Source organism: Pseudophryne corroboree, chromosome 4 (assembly GCF_028390025.1).
Source record: "Pseudophryne corroboree isolate aPseCor3 chromosome 4, aPseCor3.hap2, whole genome shotgun sequence".
NCBI classification, from domain to species: domain Eukaryota; kingdom Metazoa; phylum Chordata; class Amphibia; order Anura; family Myobatrachidae; genus Pseudophryne; species Pseudophryne corroboree.
Window position 1 is genome coordinate 930,896,215 of NC_086447.1, and position 15,932 is coordinate 930,912,146.

Sequence of the window (15,932 nt, forward strand, 5' to 3'; positions counted from 1 at the left end):
CGTGGGTTCCCCCCGATAGAAAATATGGGCGGTATACCCTTTCCCGCCAGAAGTTAGGGCGCGTTGGGAAACACCCCTTAGGGTGGATAAGGCGCTCACACGCTTATCAGAACAAGTGGCGGTACCGTCTATAGATAGGGCCGTCCTCAAGGAGCCAGCTGACAGGAGGCTGGAAAAATATCATAAAAAGTATATACACACATACTGGTGTTATACTGCGACCAGCGATCGCCTCAGCCTGGATGTGCAGAGCTGGGGTGGCTTGGTCGGATTCCCTGACTAAAAATATTGATACCCTTGACAGGGACAGTATTTTATTGACTATAGAGCATTTAAAGGATGTATTTCTATATATGCGAGATGCACAGAGGGATATTTGCACTCTGGCATCAAGAGTAAGTGCGATGTCCATATCTGCCAGAAGATGTTTATGGACACGACAGTGGTCAGGTGATGCAGATTCCAAACGGCACAAAGGTGTATTGCCGTATAAAGGAAGAGGAGTTATTTGGGGTCGGTCCATCGGACCTGGTGGCCACGGCAACTGCTGGAAAATCCACCGTTTTTACCCTAAGTCACATCTCTGCAGAAAAAGACACCGTCTTTTCAGCTTCAGTCCTTTCGTCCCTATAAGAGTCATATCTGCCCAGGGATAGAGGAAAGGGAAGAAGACTGCAGCAGACAGCCCATTCCCAGGAACAGAAGCGTTCCACCGCTTCTGACAAGCTCTCAGCATGACGCTGAGACCGTACAGGACCCCTGGATCCTACAAGTAGTATCCCAGGGGTACAGTTTGGAATGTCGAGACGTTTCCCCTGCGCAGGCTCCTGAAGGCTGCTTTACCAAGGTCTCCCTCCGACAAGGAGGCAGTATGGGAAAAAATTCACGAGCTGTATTCCCAGCAGGTGATAATTAAATTACCCCTCCTACAACAAGAAAAGGGGTATTATTCCACACTATATTGTGGTACTGAAGCCAGAAGGCTAGGTGAGACCTATTCTAAATCTAAAAAAATTTGAACACTTACAAAGGTTCAAATCAAGATGGAGTCACTCAGAGCAGTGATAACGAACCGGGAAGAAGGGGACTATCTGGTGTCCCGAGACATCAGGGATGCGTACCTCCATGTCCCAAATTTGCCCTTATCACTAAGGGTACCTCAGGTTCGTGGTACAGAACTGTCACTATCAGTTTCAGACGCTGCCGTTTGGATTGTCTACGGCACCCCGGGTCTTTACCAAGGTAATGGCCGAAATGATGGTTCTTCTTCGAAGAAAAGGCGTCTTAATTATCCCTTACTTGGACGATCTCCTGATAAGGGCAAAGTCCAGGGAACAGTTGGAGGTCGGAGTAGCACTATCTCGGATACTGTTACAACAGCAGGGGTGGATTCTAAAGATTCCAAAATCGCAGCTGATCCCGACAACAAGTCTCCTGTGCTTAGGGATGATTCTGGACACAGTCCAGAAAAAGGTGTTTCTCCCGGAAGAGAAAGCCAGGGAGTTATCCGAGCTAGTCAGGAACCTCCTAAAATCAGTGCATCATTGCACAAGGGCCATGGTAAAAAAATGGTGACTTCCTTCGAAGCAATTCCAGTCGGCAGATTTCATGCAAGAACTTTTCAGTGGGATCTGCTGGACAAATGGTCCGGATCGCATCTTCAGATGCATCAGCGGATAACCCTATATCCAAGGACAAGGGTGTCTCTCCTGTGGTGGTTACAGAGTGCTCATCTTCTAGAGGGCCGCAGATTCGGCATTCAGTTTTGGATGTTGGTGACCACGGAGGCCAGCCCGAGAGGCTGGGGAGCAGTCACACAAGGACAAAATTTCCAGGGAGTGTGATCAAGTCTGGAGATTTTTCTCCACATAAATATAGCTAAGGGTAAATTTATAATGCTCTAAGCTTAGCAAGACCTCTGCTTCAAGGTCAGCCGGTATTGATCCAGTGGGATAAAACATCACGGCAGTCGCCCACGTAAATAGACAGGGCGGCACAAGAAGCAGGAGGGCAGTGGCAAAAACTGCAAGGACTTTTCGCTGGGCGGAAAATCATGTGATAGCACTGTCAGCAGTGTTTCATTCCGGGAATGGAAACTGGGAAGCAGACTTCCTCAGTAGGCACGACCTCCACCCGGCAGAGTGGGAACTTCATGGGGAAGTTTTCCACATAATTGTAAACCGTTGGGAATTACCAAAGGTGGACATGATGGCGTCCCGTCTGAACAAAAAAAAAACGGGACAGGTATTGCGCCAGGTTAAGAGACCCTCAGGCAATAGCTGTGGACATTCTGGTAACACCGTGGGTGTACCAGTCGGTGTATGTGTTCCATCCTCTGCTTTTCATACCTAAGGTACTGAGAATTATAAGACGTAGAGGAGTAAGAACTATACTCATGGCTCCGGATTGGCCAAGAAGGACTTGGTACCCGGAACTTCAAGAGATGCTCACAGAGGACTTATGGCCTCTGCCGCTAAGAAGGGACTTGTTTCAGCAAGTACCATGTCTGTTCCAAGACTTACCGCAGCTGCGTTTGACGGCATGGCGGTGGAACGCCGGATCCTAAGGGAAAAGGCATTCAGGAAGAGGTCATTCCTACCCTGGTCAAAGCCAGAAAGGAGGTGACCGCACAACATTATCACCACATGTGGCGAAAATATGTTGCGTGGTATGAGGCCAGGAAGGCCCCACGAAGAAATTTCAACTCGGTCGATTCCTGCATTTCTTGCAAACAGGAGTGTCTATGGGCCTCAAATTGGGGTCCATTAAGGTTCAAATTTCGGCCCTGTCGATTTTTCTTCCAGAAAGAATTGGCTTCAGTTCCTGAAGTCCAGAAGTTTGTCAAGGGAGTATTGCATATACAACCCCCTTTTGTGCCTCCAGTGGCACTGTGGGATCTCAACGTAGTTCTGGGATTCCTCAAAACACATTGGTTTAAAACCAGTCAAATCTGTGGATTTGAAGCATCTCACATGAAAAGTGAACATGCTCTTGGACCTGGCCTGGACCAGGCGAGTGTCAAATTGGTGGTTTTTTTCTCAAAAAAGCCCATATCTGTTTGTCCATTCGGACAGGGCAGAGCTGCGGACTCGTCCCCAGTTCTCTCCCTAAGGTGGTGTCAGTGTTTCACCTGAACCAGCTTATTGTGGTGTCTTGCGCCTACTAGGGACTTGGAGGACTCCAAGTTGCTAGATGTGGTCAGGGCCCTGAAAATATAGGTTCCAGGACGGCTGGAGTCAGGAAAACTGACTTGCTGTTATCCTGTATGCACCCAACAAACTGGGTGCTCTTGCTTTTAAGCAGACTTTGCTAGTTGGATGTGTAATACAATTCAGCTTGCACATTCTGTGGCAGGCCTGCCACAGCCAAAATATGTAAATGCCCATTCCACAAGGAAGGTGGGCTCATCTTGGGCGGCTGCCCGAGGGGTCTCGGCTTTACAACTTTGCCGAGCGGCTATTTAGTCAGGGGCAAACACGTTTGTAAAATCCTACAAATTTGATACCCTGGCTAAGGAGGACCTGGAGTTCTCTCATTCGGTGCTGCAGAGTCATCCGCACTCTCCCGCCCGTTTGGGAGCTTTGGTATAATCCCCATGGTCCTTTCAGGAACCCCAGCATCCACTAGGACGATAGAGAAAATAAGAATTTACTTACCGATAATTCTATTTCTCGGAGTCCGTAGTGGATGCTGGGCGCCCATCCCAAGTGCGGATTATCTGCATTACTTGTACATAGTTACAAAAATCGGGTTATTATTGTTGTGAGCCATCTTTTCAGAGGCTCCGCTGTTATCATACTGTTAACTGGGTTCAGATCACAGGTTGTACAGTGTGATTGGTGTGGCTGGTATGAGTCTTACCCGGGATTCATAAATCCTTCCTTATTGTGTACGCTCGTCCGGGCACAGTACCTAACTGAGGCTTGGAGGAGGGTCATAGGGGGAGGAGCCAGTGCACACCACCTGATCCTAAAGCTTTACTTTTTGTGCCCTGTCTCCTGCGGAGCCGCTATTCCCCATGGTCCTTTCAGGAACCCCAGCATCCACTACGGACTCCGAGAAATAGAATTATCGGTAAGTAAATTCTTATTATTACCACATGTGGAAAATGTGTGTATCGTACTATAAATGTGCATATATACATACATGTATATGTAGATATATAATTTATATTCAGTTGTTATGTTTATCTTGTTGATAGCACACCCAGTACATCTCCCTGCCATTATTCCATCTGGCAGAGTTAAAATCGTGCCGTTATTCCGTGTGGCAGAGTTAAAGTCCTGCTGTTATTTTGTGTGGCAGAGTTAAAGTCCTGCCGTTATTCCGTATGACAGAGTTAAAGTCCTGCCGTTATTCTATGCGACAGAGTTAAAGTCCTGCCGTTATTCTGTGTGGCAGAGTTAAAGTCCTGCCGTTATTCCGTGTGGCAGAATTAAAGTACTGACGTTATTCCATGTGGCAGAGTTAAAGTCCTGCCGTTATTCCGTGTGGCAGAGTTAAAGTCCTGACGTTATTCCATGTGGCAGAGTTAAAGTCCTGCTGTTATTCCGTGTGGCAGAATTAAAGTCCTGCCGTTATTCTATGCAACAGAGTTAAAGTCCTGCCATTATTCCGTGTGACAGAGTTAAAGTCCTGATGTTATTCCGTGTGGCAGAGTTAAAGTCCTGCCGTTATTCCGTGTGGCAGAGTTAAAGTCCTGCCGTTATTCCGTGTGGCAGAATTAAAGTCCTGACGTTATTCCATGTGGCAGAGTTAAAGTCCTGACGTTATTCCATGTGGCAGAGTTAAAGTCCTGCCGTTATTCCATGTGGCAGAGTTAAAGTCCTGCCGTTATTCCGTGTGGCAGAGTTAAAGTCCTGACGTTATTCCATGTGGCAGAGTTAAAGTCCTGCTGTTATTCCGTGTGGCAGAGTTAAAGTCCTGACGTTATTCCATGTGGCAGAGTTAAAGTCCTGCCGTTATTCCGTGTGGCAGAGTTAAAGTCCTGACGTTATTCCATGTGGCAGAGTTAAAATCCTGCCGTTATTCTGTGTGGCAGAGTTAAAGTCCTGCCGTTATTCCGTAAGGCAGTGAAAGTCCTAACGTTATTCCGTAAGGCAGTGAAAGTCCTGACGTTATTCCGTAAGGCAGTGAAAGTCCTGACGTTATTCCATGTGGCAGAGTTATAGGCCTGACTAGTCCATCTCTGTGCAGCTTATCAGGAAATTGGACTCTGCAACCTACTGTACAGTAAATATCAGATTGTTCCGCATGTATGTTAGTAAGTTTATGTTTCCTATTACTTTGGTTGTAGATTTTGTTAGTAACAGGTGCTGTTTCTATTAAATGTACCATACAGTGGATGGAGCAATGATCAGTCACTTTATATAATAAACGTTTTAAAGTTATACCAGGCTAACAGCATGGGAGTCAGTTGGTAAGTACCTGATGCAAATAAGATATTCTTGTACACGATGCAGAGGCCAGATCCATGGAACAGCGCCCCCATGTGGCTAAGTCGTTTCGGACAACGCACTGCTGGAAATACCAATGTATTATAAATATTATAAATCGTTTTTAGGAAATTGCTGTTGACATGCTTGTCTATCTCTACAAGACGTTTTCCTTGACTAGCGCAATTCTACATGCAGGAAGGTCTGTCTCCAAATCACTTGAAAAAGGCCAAACTGATGTTTTTCTACACACGCTACCCAAGTTCCAACATGCTAAAAACTTACTTCTCCGATGTGAAGGTAAGACCTCAGGTACTATATACATTTATTGCTAGATATACTATTAACGCAAATAAAAAAATAAGTTGATCTGTTTGAACATAGCAACAAACCAGATTCTTCCTATCATTTATCTAAAACCTTCTAAAAAGTGACAGCTAGGATCTGATTGATTGCTACAGTATGTGCAAGCTTTAATAACTGTACCCCGAAATCTCTGCCAAAGGAGCTGCACAATGTACTGCGCTAATGTTTATATCATTATATATATATATATATATACATATAATCATTAGCTTTAATGATTTGGGTGGGTTCAAAGATTGATTTTGCATATTAAAAAAAAACCTCCCGACGTATAATTGCAGAGATCTTACTACTGCTTGACGCGATTGTTTTTAATACTGTTTTAACAAATTCTGGTTTGTGCCAATATGATTTTAATATAAACCAATATCACTAAAGGCTTTTCAAGGCTTACGTCCCAAATCCACAGTTGTTTAACATTTTGACCTAGATTTATAAAATGCTGCGATATTGCGCCATTAATCCTGCACTGTTTTGAGGGGCTCATGTATCATGTTATATCATGCAGAAGAAGATACGGCAGCTACGTACAAATGTCCGTAAGCACATTAAAGTTGCCTGATTTTGAGCAGCACTTTGTTGCCGTAATATCAAACATTATGCATTTCAGAAAGAGACAAATGTCTATTCATATAGCGGTGATTTCAACTACTCATCTTACTCCATAGAATTAATCTAAATGCTAATAATTAGATTTATGTTTAACCATTTTAGCAAATAGAGAGCAGATTGAAGTCTGTGTTTTATTTTTCTTCTTAGAAATAACCTGTACGTGAGATGGGCAGCCATTTTGTGAACTGTGCCAATGTAGGCTTAGGATTGTCAGTGCCGATGCCTTCACCGTGTACAAAATGGCCGTCACCCCTTCAGAACTTATTCCGGTGTTCCAATTGCCCAGACTCAGTGGAGGCAGCATTTGGTGTGCACTAAGAACACCTGAATATATACATTTCTAATACTGTCAATAGATTATTTGCAAAAGATTGAGGTAAAATAGATAGGTAAGTCTCCCTGTTGAGTAACTACACAAGGGATGGTACGAGTTCCCATTTGCTAGTGGTATTTGACTTGTTTGTCATGTGGGATCATCAAAGGGACAGGAGCCCCCAAAGAGCCAATTTATTCGCTACGGAAATGGGATGTAGTTATGTGACCGGCGCTCAGGAGACCGCCGGGCACAATACCGACCACTACATCCCACCCTCTCTCAATCCCGACAGTCTGCATGGCGACTAGCAGGGACTATTCCCACTCGTGGGTGTCCACGCAAGGTGCTTCGTTGCGCTCGCAACCCCCGCCGGGCATCTAAATGCCGTGATCCCACCGTAGGTATGGTGACCGGTGGTCTCCCGACCACCGGTCACACGATACTAACCCCGCAATACATATTATGGCAATAACAGGTATATATATATATATATATATATAGAGAGAGAGAGAAAGAGAGAGAGAAGCAGAGGTGCGGCACTCAAGCTGAGTCTTCGTAATAAGGAGACACACTGTCCTGCGTTTCAACAGCGTGTGTCTCCTTATTACGAAGATTCAGCTTGAGTGCCGCACCTCTGCTTCTCTATCTACATTCTTGTGAGGGCACCAGCGAGGTTATTTTCATTACATTGGGAGTGCCGGACCCTCAATATTCTATATACAGTATATATATATATATATATCTATATCTGTGGGGACTTATTGTAATATTCTTCTAAGGAGTTAATTCAGTTGTTTTTTGGGGCTCCCATAAGTAAAGGGCAGGGTGATATTCATTTGTTTTTGCTAATGGGCGTGAGTGCTGTGGGTGCTCAATATAAATATATATATATATATATATATACATTGCAGACAGCGGCGGCACTCGGAGACTTCAAATACAGTGCATAAATTGTTTATTTTCAATATCTACGTTTCGGGGTACGCAGCCCCTTCATCCTGACGAAGGGGCTGCGTACCCCGAAACGTAGATATTGAAAATAAACAATTTATGCACTTTATTTGAAGTCTCCGAGTGCCGCCGCTGTCTGCAATGTATTTGTGAGGGACGGGCTGTCTCTCAAGGAGGAGGGCACAGGAGCAAGTTTGTGGAGTCCGTGGGGACGGAGGGAGTGCCGGATCGTTCTGGACATTATATATATATATATATATATATATATATATATATATATATGTATATATATATAAAAGCCGCATAGATACAATGTTTGGAGTTAAGATATTTGCAAGTTGTGGAACTCTTCTCTCTGTCACTTTTTCTGAGGTAAGCTAACTGCAATGCCATCCAAAGGCTTGCTTAAATGAAATCTTTTGTGCATAGAGAAATTATGAAATCTTTTTAGTTCTGATCATCTCCTGAATTGTTCCACATACAGTGGTGAGTCTGATAAATTGCCTTACAGATTTAGCAGCTCCTGAAACTCTTTATAACGCTGACTGGGCCTGTTCGCAAAACAGAGATCTCTCATTTAAAAATAATAATAATTATAATTAATTTTATTATGTGTTCATATTACGCCTCCTTCCGATGTCCTCTCCCATCCCTGTTGTACAGTGTTACTGCCTATTTATCCCATCCCTGTTGTACAGTGTTACTGTCTATTTATCCCATCCCTGTTGTACAGTGTTACTGTCTATTTATCCCATCCCTGTTGTACAGTGTTACTGTCTATTTATCCCATCCCTGTTGTACAGTGTTACTGTCTATTTATCCCATCCCTGTTGTACAGTGTTACTGTCTATTTATACCATCCCTGTTATACAGTGTTACTGCCTATTTATCCCATCCCTGTTGTACAGTGTTACTGTCTATTTATCCCATCCCCGTTGTACAGTGTTACTGTCTATTTATCCCATCCCTGTTGTACAGTGTTACTGTCTATTTATCCCATCCCTGTTGTACAGTGTTACTGTCTATTTATCCCATCCCTGTTGTACAGTGTTACTGTCTATTTATCCCATCCCTGTTGTACAGTGTTACTGTCTATTTATCCCATCCCTGTTGTACAGTGTTACTGCCTATTTATCCCATCCCTGTTGTACAGTGTTACTGTCTATTTATCCCATCCCTGTTATACAGTGTTACTGCCTATTTATCCCATCCCTGTTGTACAGTGTTACTGTCTATTTATCCCATCCCTGTTGTATAGTGTTACTGTCTATTTATCCCATCCCTGTTGTACAGTGTTACTGTCTATTTCTCTAACGTCCTAGTGGATGCTGGGAACTCCGTCAGGACCATGGGGAATAGCGGCTCCGCAGGAGACAGGGCACAAAAGCAAGCTTTTAGGATCACATGGTGTGTACTGGCTCCTCCCCCTATGACCCTCCTTGCAGATGCTGAAGATGAAGAGGTCCGGAACCAGGCGGCAGAAGACTCTCAGTCTTCATCAGGTAGCGCACAGCACTGCAGCTGTGCGCCATTGTTGTCAGCACACTTCACACAGCGGTCACGGAGGGTGCAGGGCGCTGGGGGGGGGGCGCCCTGGGCAGCAATGTATAATACCTGTATGGCGAAAAATACATCACATATAGCCCTTGAGGCTATATGGATGTATTTAACCCCTGCCAGATATCTAAAACTCCGGAGAAGAAGCCCGCCGAAAAGGGGGCGGGGCCTATTCTCCTCAGCACACAGTTCCATTTTCCCTCACAGAAAGGCTGGTGGGAAGGCTCCCATGATCTCCCCTGCACTGCACTACAGAAACAGGGTTAAAACAGAGAGGGGGGGCACTGATTTGGCGATATGTATATATATTAAAATGCTATAAAAGGAACACTTATATAAAGGTTGTCCCTGGATAATTATAGCGTTTTGGTGTGTGCTGGCAAACTCTCCCTCTGTCTCCCCAAAGGGCTAGTGGGTCCTGTCCTCTATCAGAGCATTCCCTATGTGTGTGCTGTATGTCGGTACGTGTGTGTCGACATGTATGAGGAAAATATTGGTGAGGAGGCGGAGCAAATTGCCTGTAATGGTGATGTCACTCTCTAGGGAGTCGACACCGGAATGGATGGCTTATTTATGGAAATTACGTGACAATGTCAACACGCTGCAAGCCGGTTGACGACATGAGAGGGCCGGCGAACAAATTAGTATCTGTCCAGGCGTCTCAAACACCGTCAGGGGCTGTAAAATGCCCATTTACCTCAGTCGGTCGACACAGACCCAGACACGGACACTGATTTCAGTGTCGACGGTGAAGAAACAAACGTATTTTCTTTTAGGGCCACACGTTAAGGGCAATGAAGGAGGTGTTACATATTTCTGATACTCCAAGTACCACAAAAAAGGGTATTATGTGTGAGGTGAAAAAACTACCTGTAGTTTTTCCTGAATCAGATAAATTAAATGAAGTGTGTGATGATGCGTGGGTTTCCCCCGATAGAAAATTATTGGCGGTATACCCTTTCCCGCCAGAAGTTAAGGCGCGGTGGGAAACACCCCTCAGGGTGGATAAGGCGCTCACACGCTTATCAGAACAAGTGGCGGTACCATCTACGGATAGGGCCGTACTTAAGGAGCCAGCTGATAGGAGGCTGAAAAATATCCTAAAAAGTATACACACACATGCTGGTGTTATACTGCGACCAGCGATCGCCTCAGCCTGGATGTGCAGAGCTGAGGTGGCTTGGTCGGATTCCCTGACTAAAAATATTGATACCTTTGACAGGGACAGTATTTTATTGACTATAGAGCATTTAAAGGATGCATTTCTATATATGCGAGATGCGCAGAGGGATATTTGCACTCTGGCATCAAGAGTAAATGCGATGTCCATATCTGCAAGAAGATGTTTATGGACACGACAGTGGTCAGGTGATGCAGATTCCAAACGGCACAAAGATGTATTGCCGTATAAAGGGGAGGAGTTATTTGGGGTCGGTCCATGGGACCTGGTGGCCAGGGCAACTGCTGGAAAATCCACCGTTTTTTACCCTAAGTCACATCTCTGCAGAAAAAGACACCGTCTTTTCAGCCTCAGTCCTTTCGTCCCTATAAGAGTCATATCTGCCCAGGGATAGAGGAAAGGGAAGAAGACTGCAGCAGGCAGCCCATTCCCAGGAACAGAAGCCCTCCACCGCTTCTACCAAGTTCTCAGCATGACGCTGGGACCGTACAGGACCCCTGGATCCTACAAGTAGTATCCAAGGGGTACAGATTGGAATGTCGAGAGGTTTCCCCCCTCGCAGGTTCCTGTAGTCTGCTGTACCAATGTCTCCCTCCGACAGGGAGGCAGTATTGAAAACAATTCACAAGCTGTATTCCCAGCAGGTGATAATAAAATTACCCCTCCGACAACAAGGAAAGGGGTATTACTCCACACTATATGGTGGTACTGAAGGCTAGGTGAGACCTATTCTAAATCTGAAAAATTTGAACACTTGCAAGGGTTCAAATCCAGATGGAGTCACTCAGAGCAGTGATAGCAAAGAAAAAGGGGACTATATGGTGTCCCGGGACATCAGGGATGCTTACCTCCATGTCCCAAAATTTGCCTTTTCTCACCAAGGGTACCTCAGGTTCGTGGTACAGAACTGTCACTATCAGTTTCAAGACGATGCCGTTGGATTGTCCAAGGCACCCCGGGTCCTTACCAAGGTAATGACCGAAAGGAGGATTCGTCTTCAAAGAAAATGGACGACCTCCTGATAAGAACAAGGTCCAGAGAACAGTTGGAGGTCGGAGTAGCACTATCTCAAGTAGTTCTACGACAGCACGGGTGGATTCTAAATATTCCAAAACCGCAGTTGTTCCGACGACACGTCTGCTGGTCCTAGGGATGATTCTGGACACAGTCCAGGAAAAGGTGTTTCTCCCAGAGGAGAAAGCCAGGGAGTTATCCGAGCTAATCGGGATCCTCCTAAAACCAGGAAAAGTATCAGTGCATCATTGCACAAGAGTCCTGGTAAAAATGGTGGCTTATTACGAAGCGCTTCCATTCGGCAGATTTCACGCAAGAACTCTTCAGTGGGATCTGCTGGACAAATGGTCCGGATCGCATCTTCAGATGCATCAGCGGATAACCCTATATCCAAGGACAAGGGTGTCTCTCCTGTGGTGATTACAGAGTGCTCATCTTCTAGAGGGCAGCAGATTCGGCATTCAGGATTGGATGCTGGTGACCACGGAGGCCAGCCTGAGAGGCTGGGGAGCAGTCACACAAGGAGTGTGATCAAGTCTGGAGAATTCTCTCCAAATAAATATACTGGAGCTAAGAGCAAATTTATAATGCTCTAAGCTTAGCAAGACCTCTGCTTCAAGGTCAGCCGGTATTGATCCAGTGGGATAACATCACGGCAGTCGCCCACGTAAACAGAAAGGGCGGCACAAGAAGCAGGAGGGCAGTGGCAAAACTGCAAGGATTTTTCGCTAGGCGGAAAATCATGTGATAGCACTGTCAGCAGTGTTCATTCCGGGAGTGGACGACTGGGAAGCAGACTTCCTCAGCAGGCACGACCTCCACCCGGGAGAGTGGGAACTTCATCGGGAAGTTTTCCGCATGATTGTGAACCGTTGGGAAAGACCAAAGGTGGACATGATGGCGTCCCGCCCGAACAAAAAATGGGACAGGTATTGCGCCAGGTCACGAGACCTTCAGGCGATAGCTGTGGACGTCCTGGTAACACCGTGGGTGTAACAGTCGGTGTATGTGTTCCCTCCTCTGCTTCTCATAACCAAGGTATTGAGAATTATAAGACATAGAGGAGTAAGAACTATACTCGTGGCTCCGGATTGGCCAAGAGGGACTTGGTAACCGGAACTTCAAGAGATGCTCACAGAGGACTAATGGCCTCGGGAGCTAAGAAGGGATTTGCTTTCAGCAAGTACCATGTCTGTTCCAAGAGGAACCGTGGCATCGGCCTTTAAGAAAGGACCTGCTCCAGCAGGGACCTTGTCTGTTCCAAGACTTACCGCGACTGCGTTTGACGGCATGGCGGTTTGAACGCCGGATCCTAAGGGAAAAGGCATTCCGGAAGAGGTCATACCTACCCTGGTCAAAGCCAGGAAGGAGGTGACCGCACAACGTTATCACCACATGTGGTAAAAATATGTTGCGTGGGTGAGGCCAGGAAGGCCCCACGAAAAAATTTCAACTAGGTCGATTTCTGCACTTCCTGCAAACAGGAGTGTCTATGAGCCTCAAATTGGGGTCCATTAAGGTTCAAGTTTCGGCCCTATAGATTTTCTTCCAGAAAGAATTGGCTTCAGTTCCTGAAGTCCAGACGTTTGTCAAGGGAGTATTGCATATACAGCCCTTGTGTGCCTCCAGTGGCACCGTGGGATCTCAACGTAGTGTTGGGATTCCTCAAATCATATTCGTTTGAACCACTCAAATCTGTGGATTTGAAATATCTCGCATGGAAAGTGACCATGCTGTTGGCCCTGGCCTCGGCCAGGCGATTGTCAAAATTGGCGGCTTTGTCTTACAAAAGCCCATATTTGATTTTCCATTCGGACAGGGCAGAACTGCGGACTCGTCCCCAGTTTCTTCCTAAGGTGGTGTCAGCGTTTCACCTGAAACAACCTATTGTGGTGCCTGCGGCTACTAGGGACTTGGAGGACTCCAAGTTGCTAGACGTTGTCAGGGCCCTGAAAATATATATATATATATATATATAATTCCAGGACGGCTGGAGTCAGAAAGTCTGACTTGCTGTTTATATTGTAGGCACCCAAAAAGCTGGGTGCTCCTGCTTCTAAGCAGACTATTGCTCGTTGGATTTGTAGTACAATTCAGCTTGCACATTCTGTGGCAGGCCTGCCACAGCCAAAATCTGTAAATGCCCATTCCACAAGGAAGGTGGGCTCATCTTGGGCGGCTGCCCGAGGGGTCTCGGCTTTACAACTTTGCCGAGCAGCTACTTGGTCAGGGGCAAACACGTTTGCAAAATTCTACAAATTTGATACCCTGGCTGAGGAGGACCTGGAGTTCTCTCATTCGGTGCTGCAGAGTCATCCGCACTCTCCCGCCCGTTTGGGAGCTTTGGTATAATCCCCATGGTCCTGACGGAGTCCCCAGCATCCACTAGGACGTTAGAGAAAATAAGATTTTACTTACCGATAAATCTATTTCTCATAGTCCGTAGTGGATGCTGGGCGCCCATCCCAAGTGCGGATTGTCTGCATTACTTGTACATAGTTATTGTTACAAAAAATCGGGTTATTATTGTTGTGAGCCATCTTTTTTAGAGGCTACTTCATTGTTATCATACTGTTAACTGGGTTCAAATCACAAGTTGTACGGTGTGATTGGTGTGGCTGGTATGAGTCTTACCCGGGATTCAAGATCCTTCCTTATTGTGTACGCTCGTCCGGGCACAGTACCTAACTGAGGCTTGGAGGAGGGTCATAGGGGGAGGAGCCAGTACACACCATGTGATCCTAAAAGCTTGCTTTTGTGCCCTGTCTCCTGCGGAGCCGCTATTCCCCATGGTCCTGACGGAGTCCCCAGCATCCACTACGGACTATGAGAAATAGATTTATCGGTAAGTAAAATCTTATTTTATCCCATCCCTGTTGTACAGTGTTACTGTCTATTTATCCCATCCCTGTTGTACAGTGTTACTGTCTATTTATCCCATCCCTGTTGTACAGTGTTACTGTCTATTTATCCCATCCCTGTTGTACAGTGTTACTGCCTATTTCTCTGACGTCCTAGTGGATGCTGGGGACTCCGTAAGGACCATGGGGAATAGACGGCTCCGCAGGAGACTGGGCACATCTAAGAAAGATTTAGGACTATCTGGTGTGCACTGGCTCCTCCCCCTATGACCCTCCTCCAAGCCTCAGTTAGATTTCTGTGCCCGGCTGAGCTGGATGCACACTAGGGGCTCTCCTGAGCTCCTAGAAGATAGTATAGTTTAGGTTTTTTATTTTCAGTGAGACCTGCTGGCAACAGGCTCACTGCAACGAGGGACTAAGGGGAGAAGAAGCGAACCTACCTAAGTGGTGGTAGCTTGGGCTTCTTAGGCTACTGGACACCATTAGCTCCAGAGGGATCGAACACAGGACCCGATCTCGTCGTCCGTTCCCGGTGCCGCGCCGCCGTCCCCCTTACAGAGCCAGAAACAAGAAGGTGGTCCGGAAAATCGGCGGCTGAAGACTTCTGTCTTCTCCAAGGTAGCGCACAGCACTGTAGCTGTGCGCCATTGCTCCTCATGCACACCACACACTGCGGTCACTGATGGGTGCAGGGCGCTGGGGGGGGACGCCCTGAGCAGCAATAACAACACCTTGGCTGGCAAAACTAACACCATATATAGCCCCAGAGGCTATATAGGTGTATATTAACCCCTGCCAGAAACGATAAAATAGCGGGAGAAAGCCCGCCGAAAAAGGGGCGGGGCCAACTCCCTCAGCACATTGGCGCCATTATTCCCTCACAGCTTCGCTGGAAGGAAGCTCCCTGGCTCTCTCCTGCAGTCCTGCACTACAGAAAGGGTAAAAAAGAGAGGGGGGGGGGGGCACAATTTAGGCGCAGTATATATATATTATAGGCAGCTATAGGGGAAAACACTCTGTATAGTGATATCCCTGTGTTATATAGCGCCCTGGTGTGTGCTGGCATACTCTCCCTCTGTCTCCCCAAAGGGCTTTGTGGGGTCCTGTCCTCTGTAAGAGCATTCCCTGTGTGTCTGCTGTGTGTCGGTACTGCTGTGTCGACATGTATGATGAGGATAATGATGTGGAGGCGGAGCAAATGCCTGTGAATATGATGTCACCCCCTGCGGGGTCGACACCAGTGTGGATGGACTTATGGAAGGAATTACGTGACAGTGTCAGCTCCTTACATAAAAGGTTTGACGACACAGGACAGCCGGCTACTCAGCTTGTGCCTGTCCAAGCGTCTCAAATGTCATCAGGGGCTATAAAACACCCGCTACCTCAGATGACAGATACAGATGTCGACACGGATACCGACTCCAGTGTCGACGATGATGAGACGAGTGTACCCTCCAATAGATCCACCCGTTATATGATTGAGGCTATGAAAAATGTTTTACACATTTCTGATGATACCCCAGGTACCACAAAAAAGGGTATTATGTTTGGTGAGAAAAAACTACCAGTAGTTTTTCCTGCATCTGACGAATTAAATGAGGTGTGTGAGGAAGCGTGGACTTCCCCAGATAAGAAATTGA

At 46.3% G+C, this 15,932-nt stretch overlaps 1 protein-coding gene across 15 annotated transcripts in view; it reads left to right on the plus strand.

The window, feature by feature from the left end:
• Positions 1-15,932, plus strand: part of PROX1 (prospero homeobox 1) — a 141,432-nt gene that overhangs the window by 59,645 nt on the left and 65,855 nt on the right. For 13 of the 15 annotated variants that reach the window (XM_063919072.1, XM_063919064.1, XM_063919077.1 and 10 more), the window contains one exon: positions 5,628-5,735. In XM_063919072.1, the coding sequence (XP_063775142.1) occupies positions 5,628-5,735 (108 nt within the window). Of the gene's footprint in view, positions 1-5,627; positions 5,748-6,560; positions 6,793-15,932 lie in introns of those variants that run through there. The other 2 variants (XM_063919079.1, XM_063919076.1) reach the window with 2 other exon arrangements.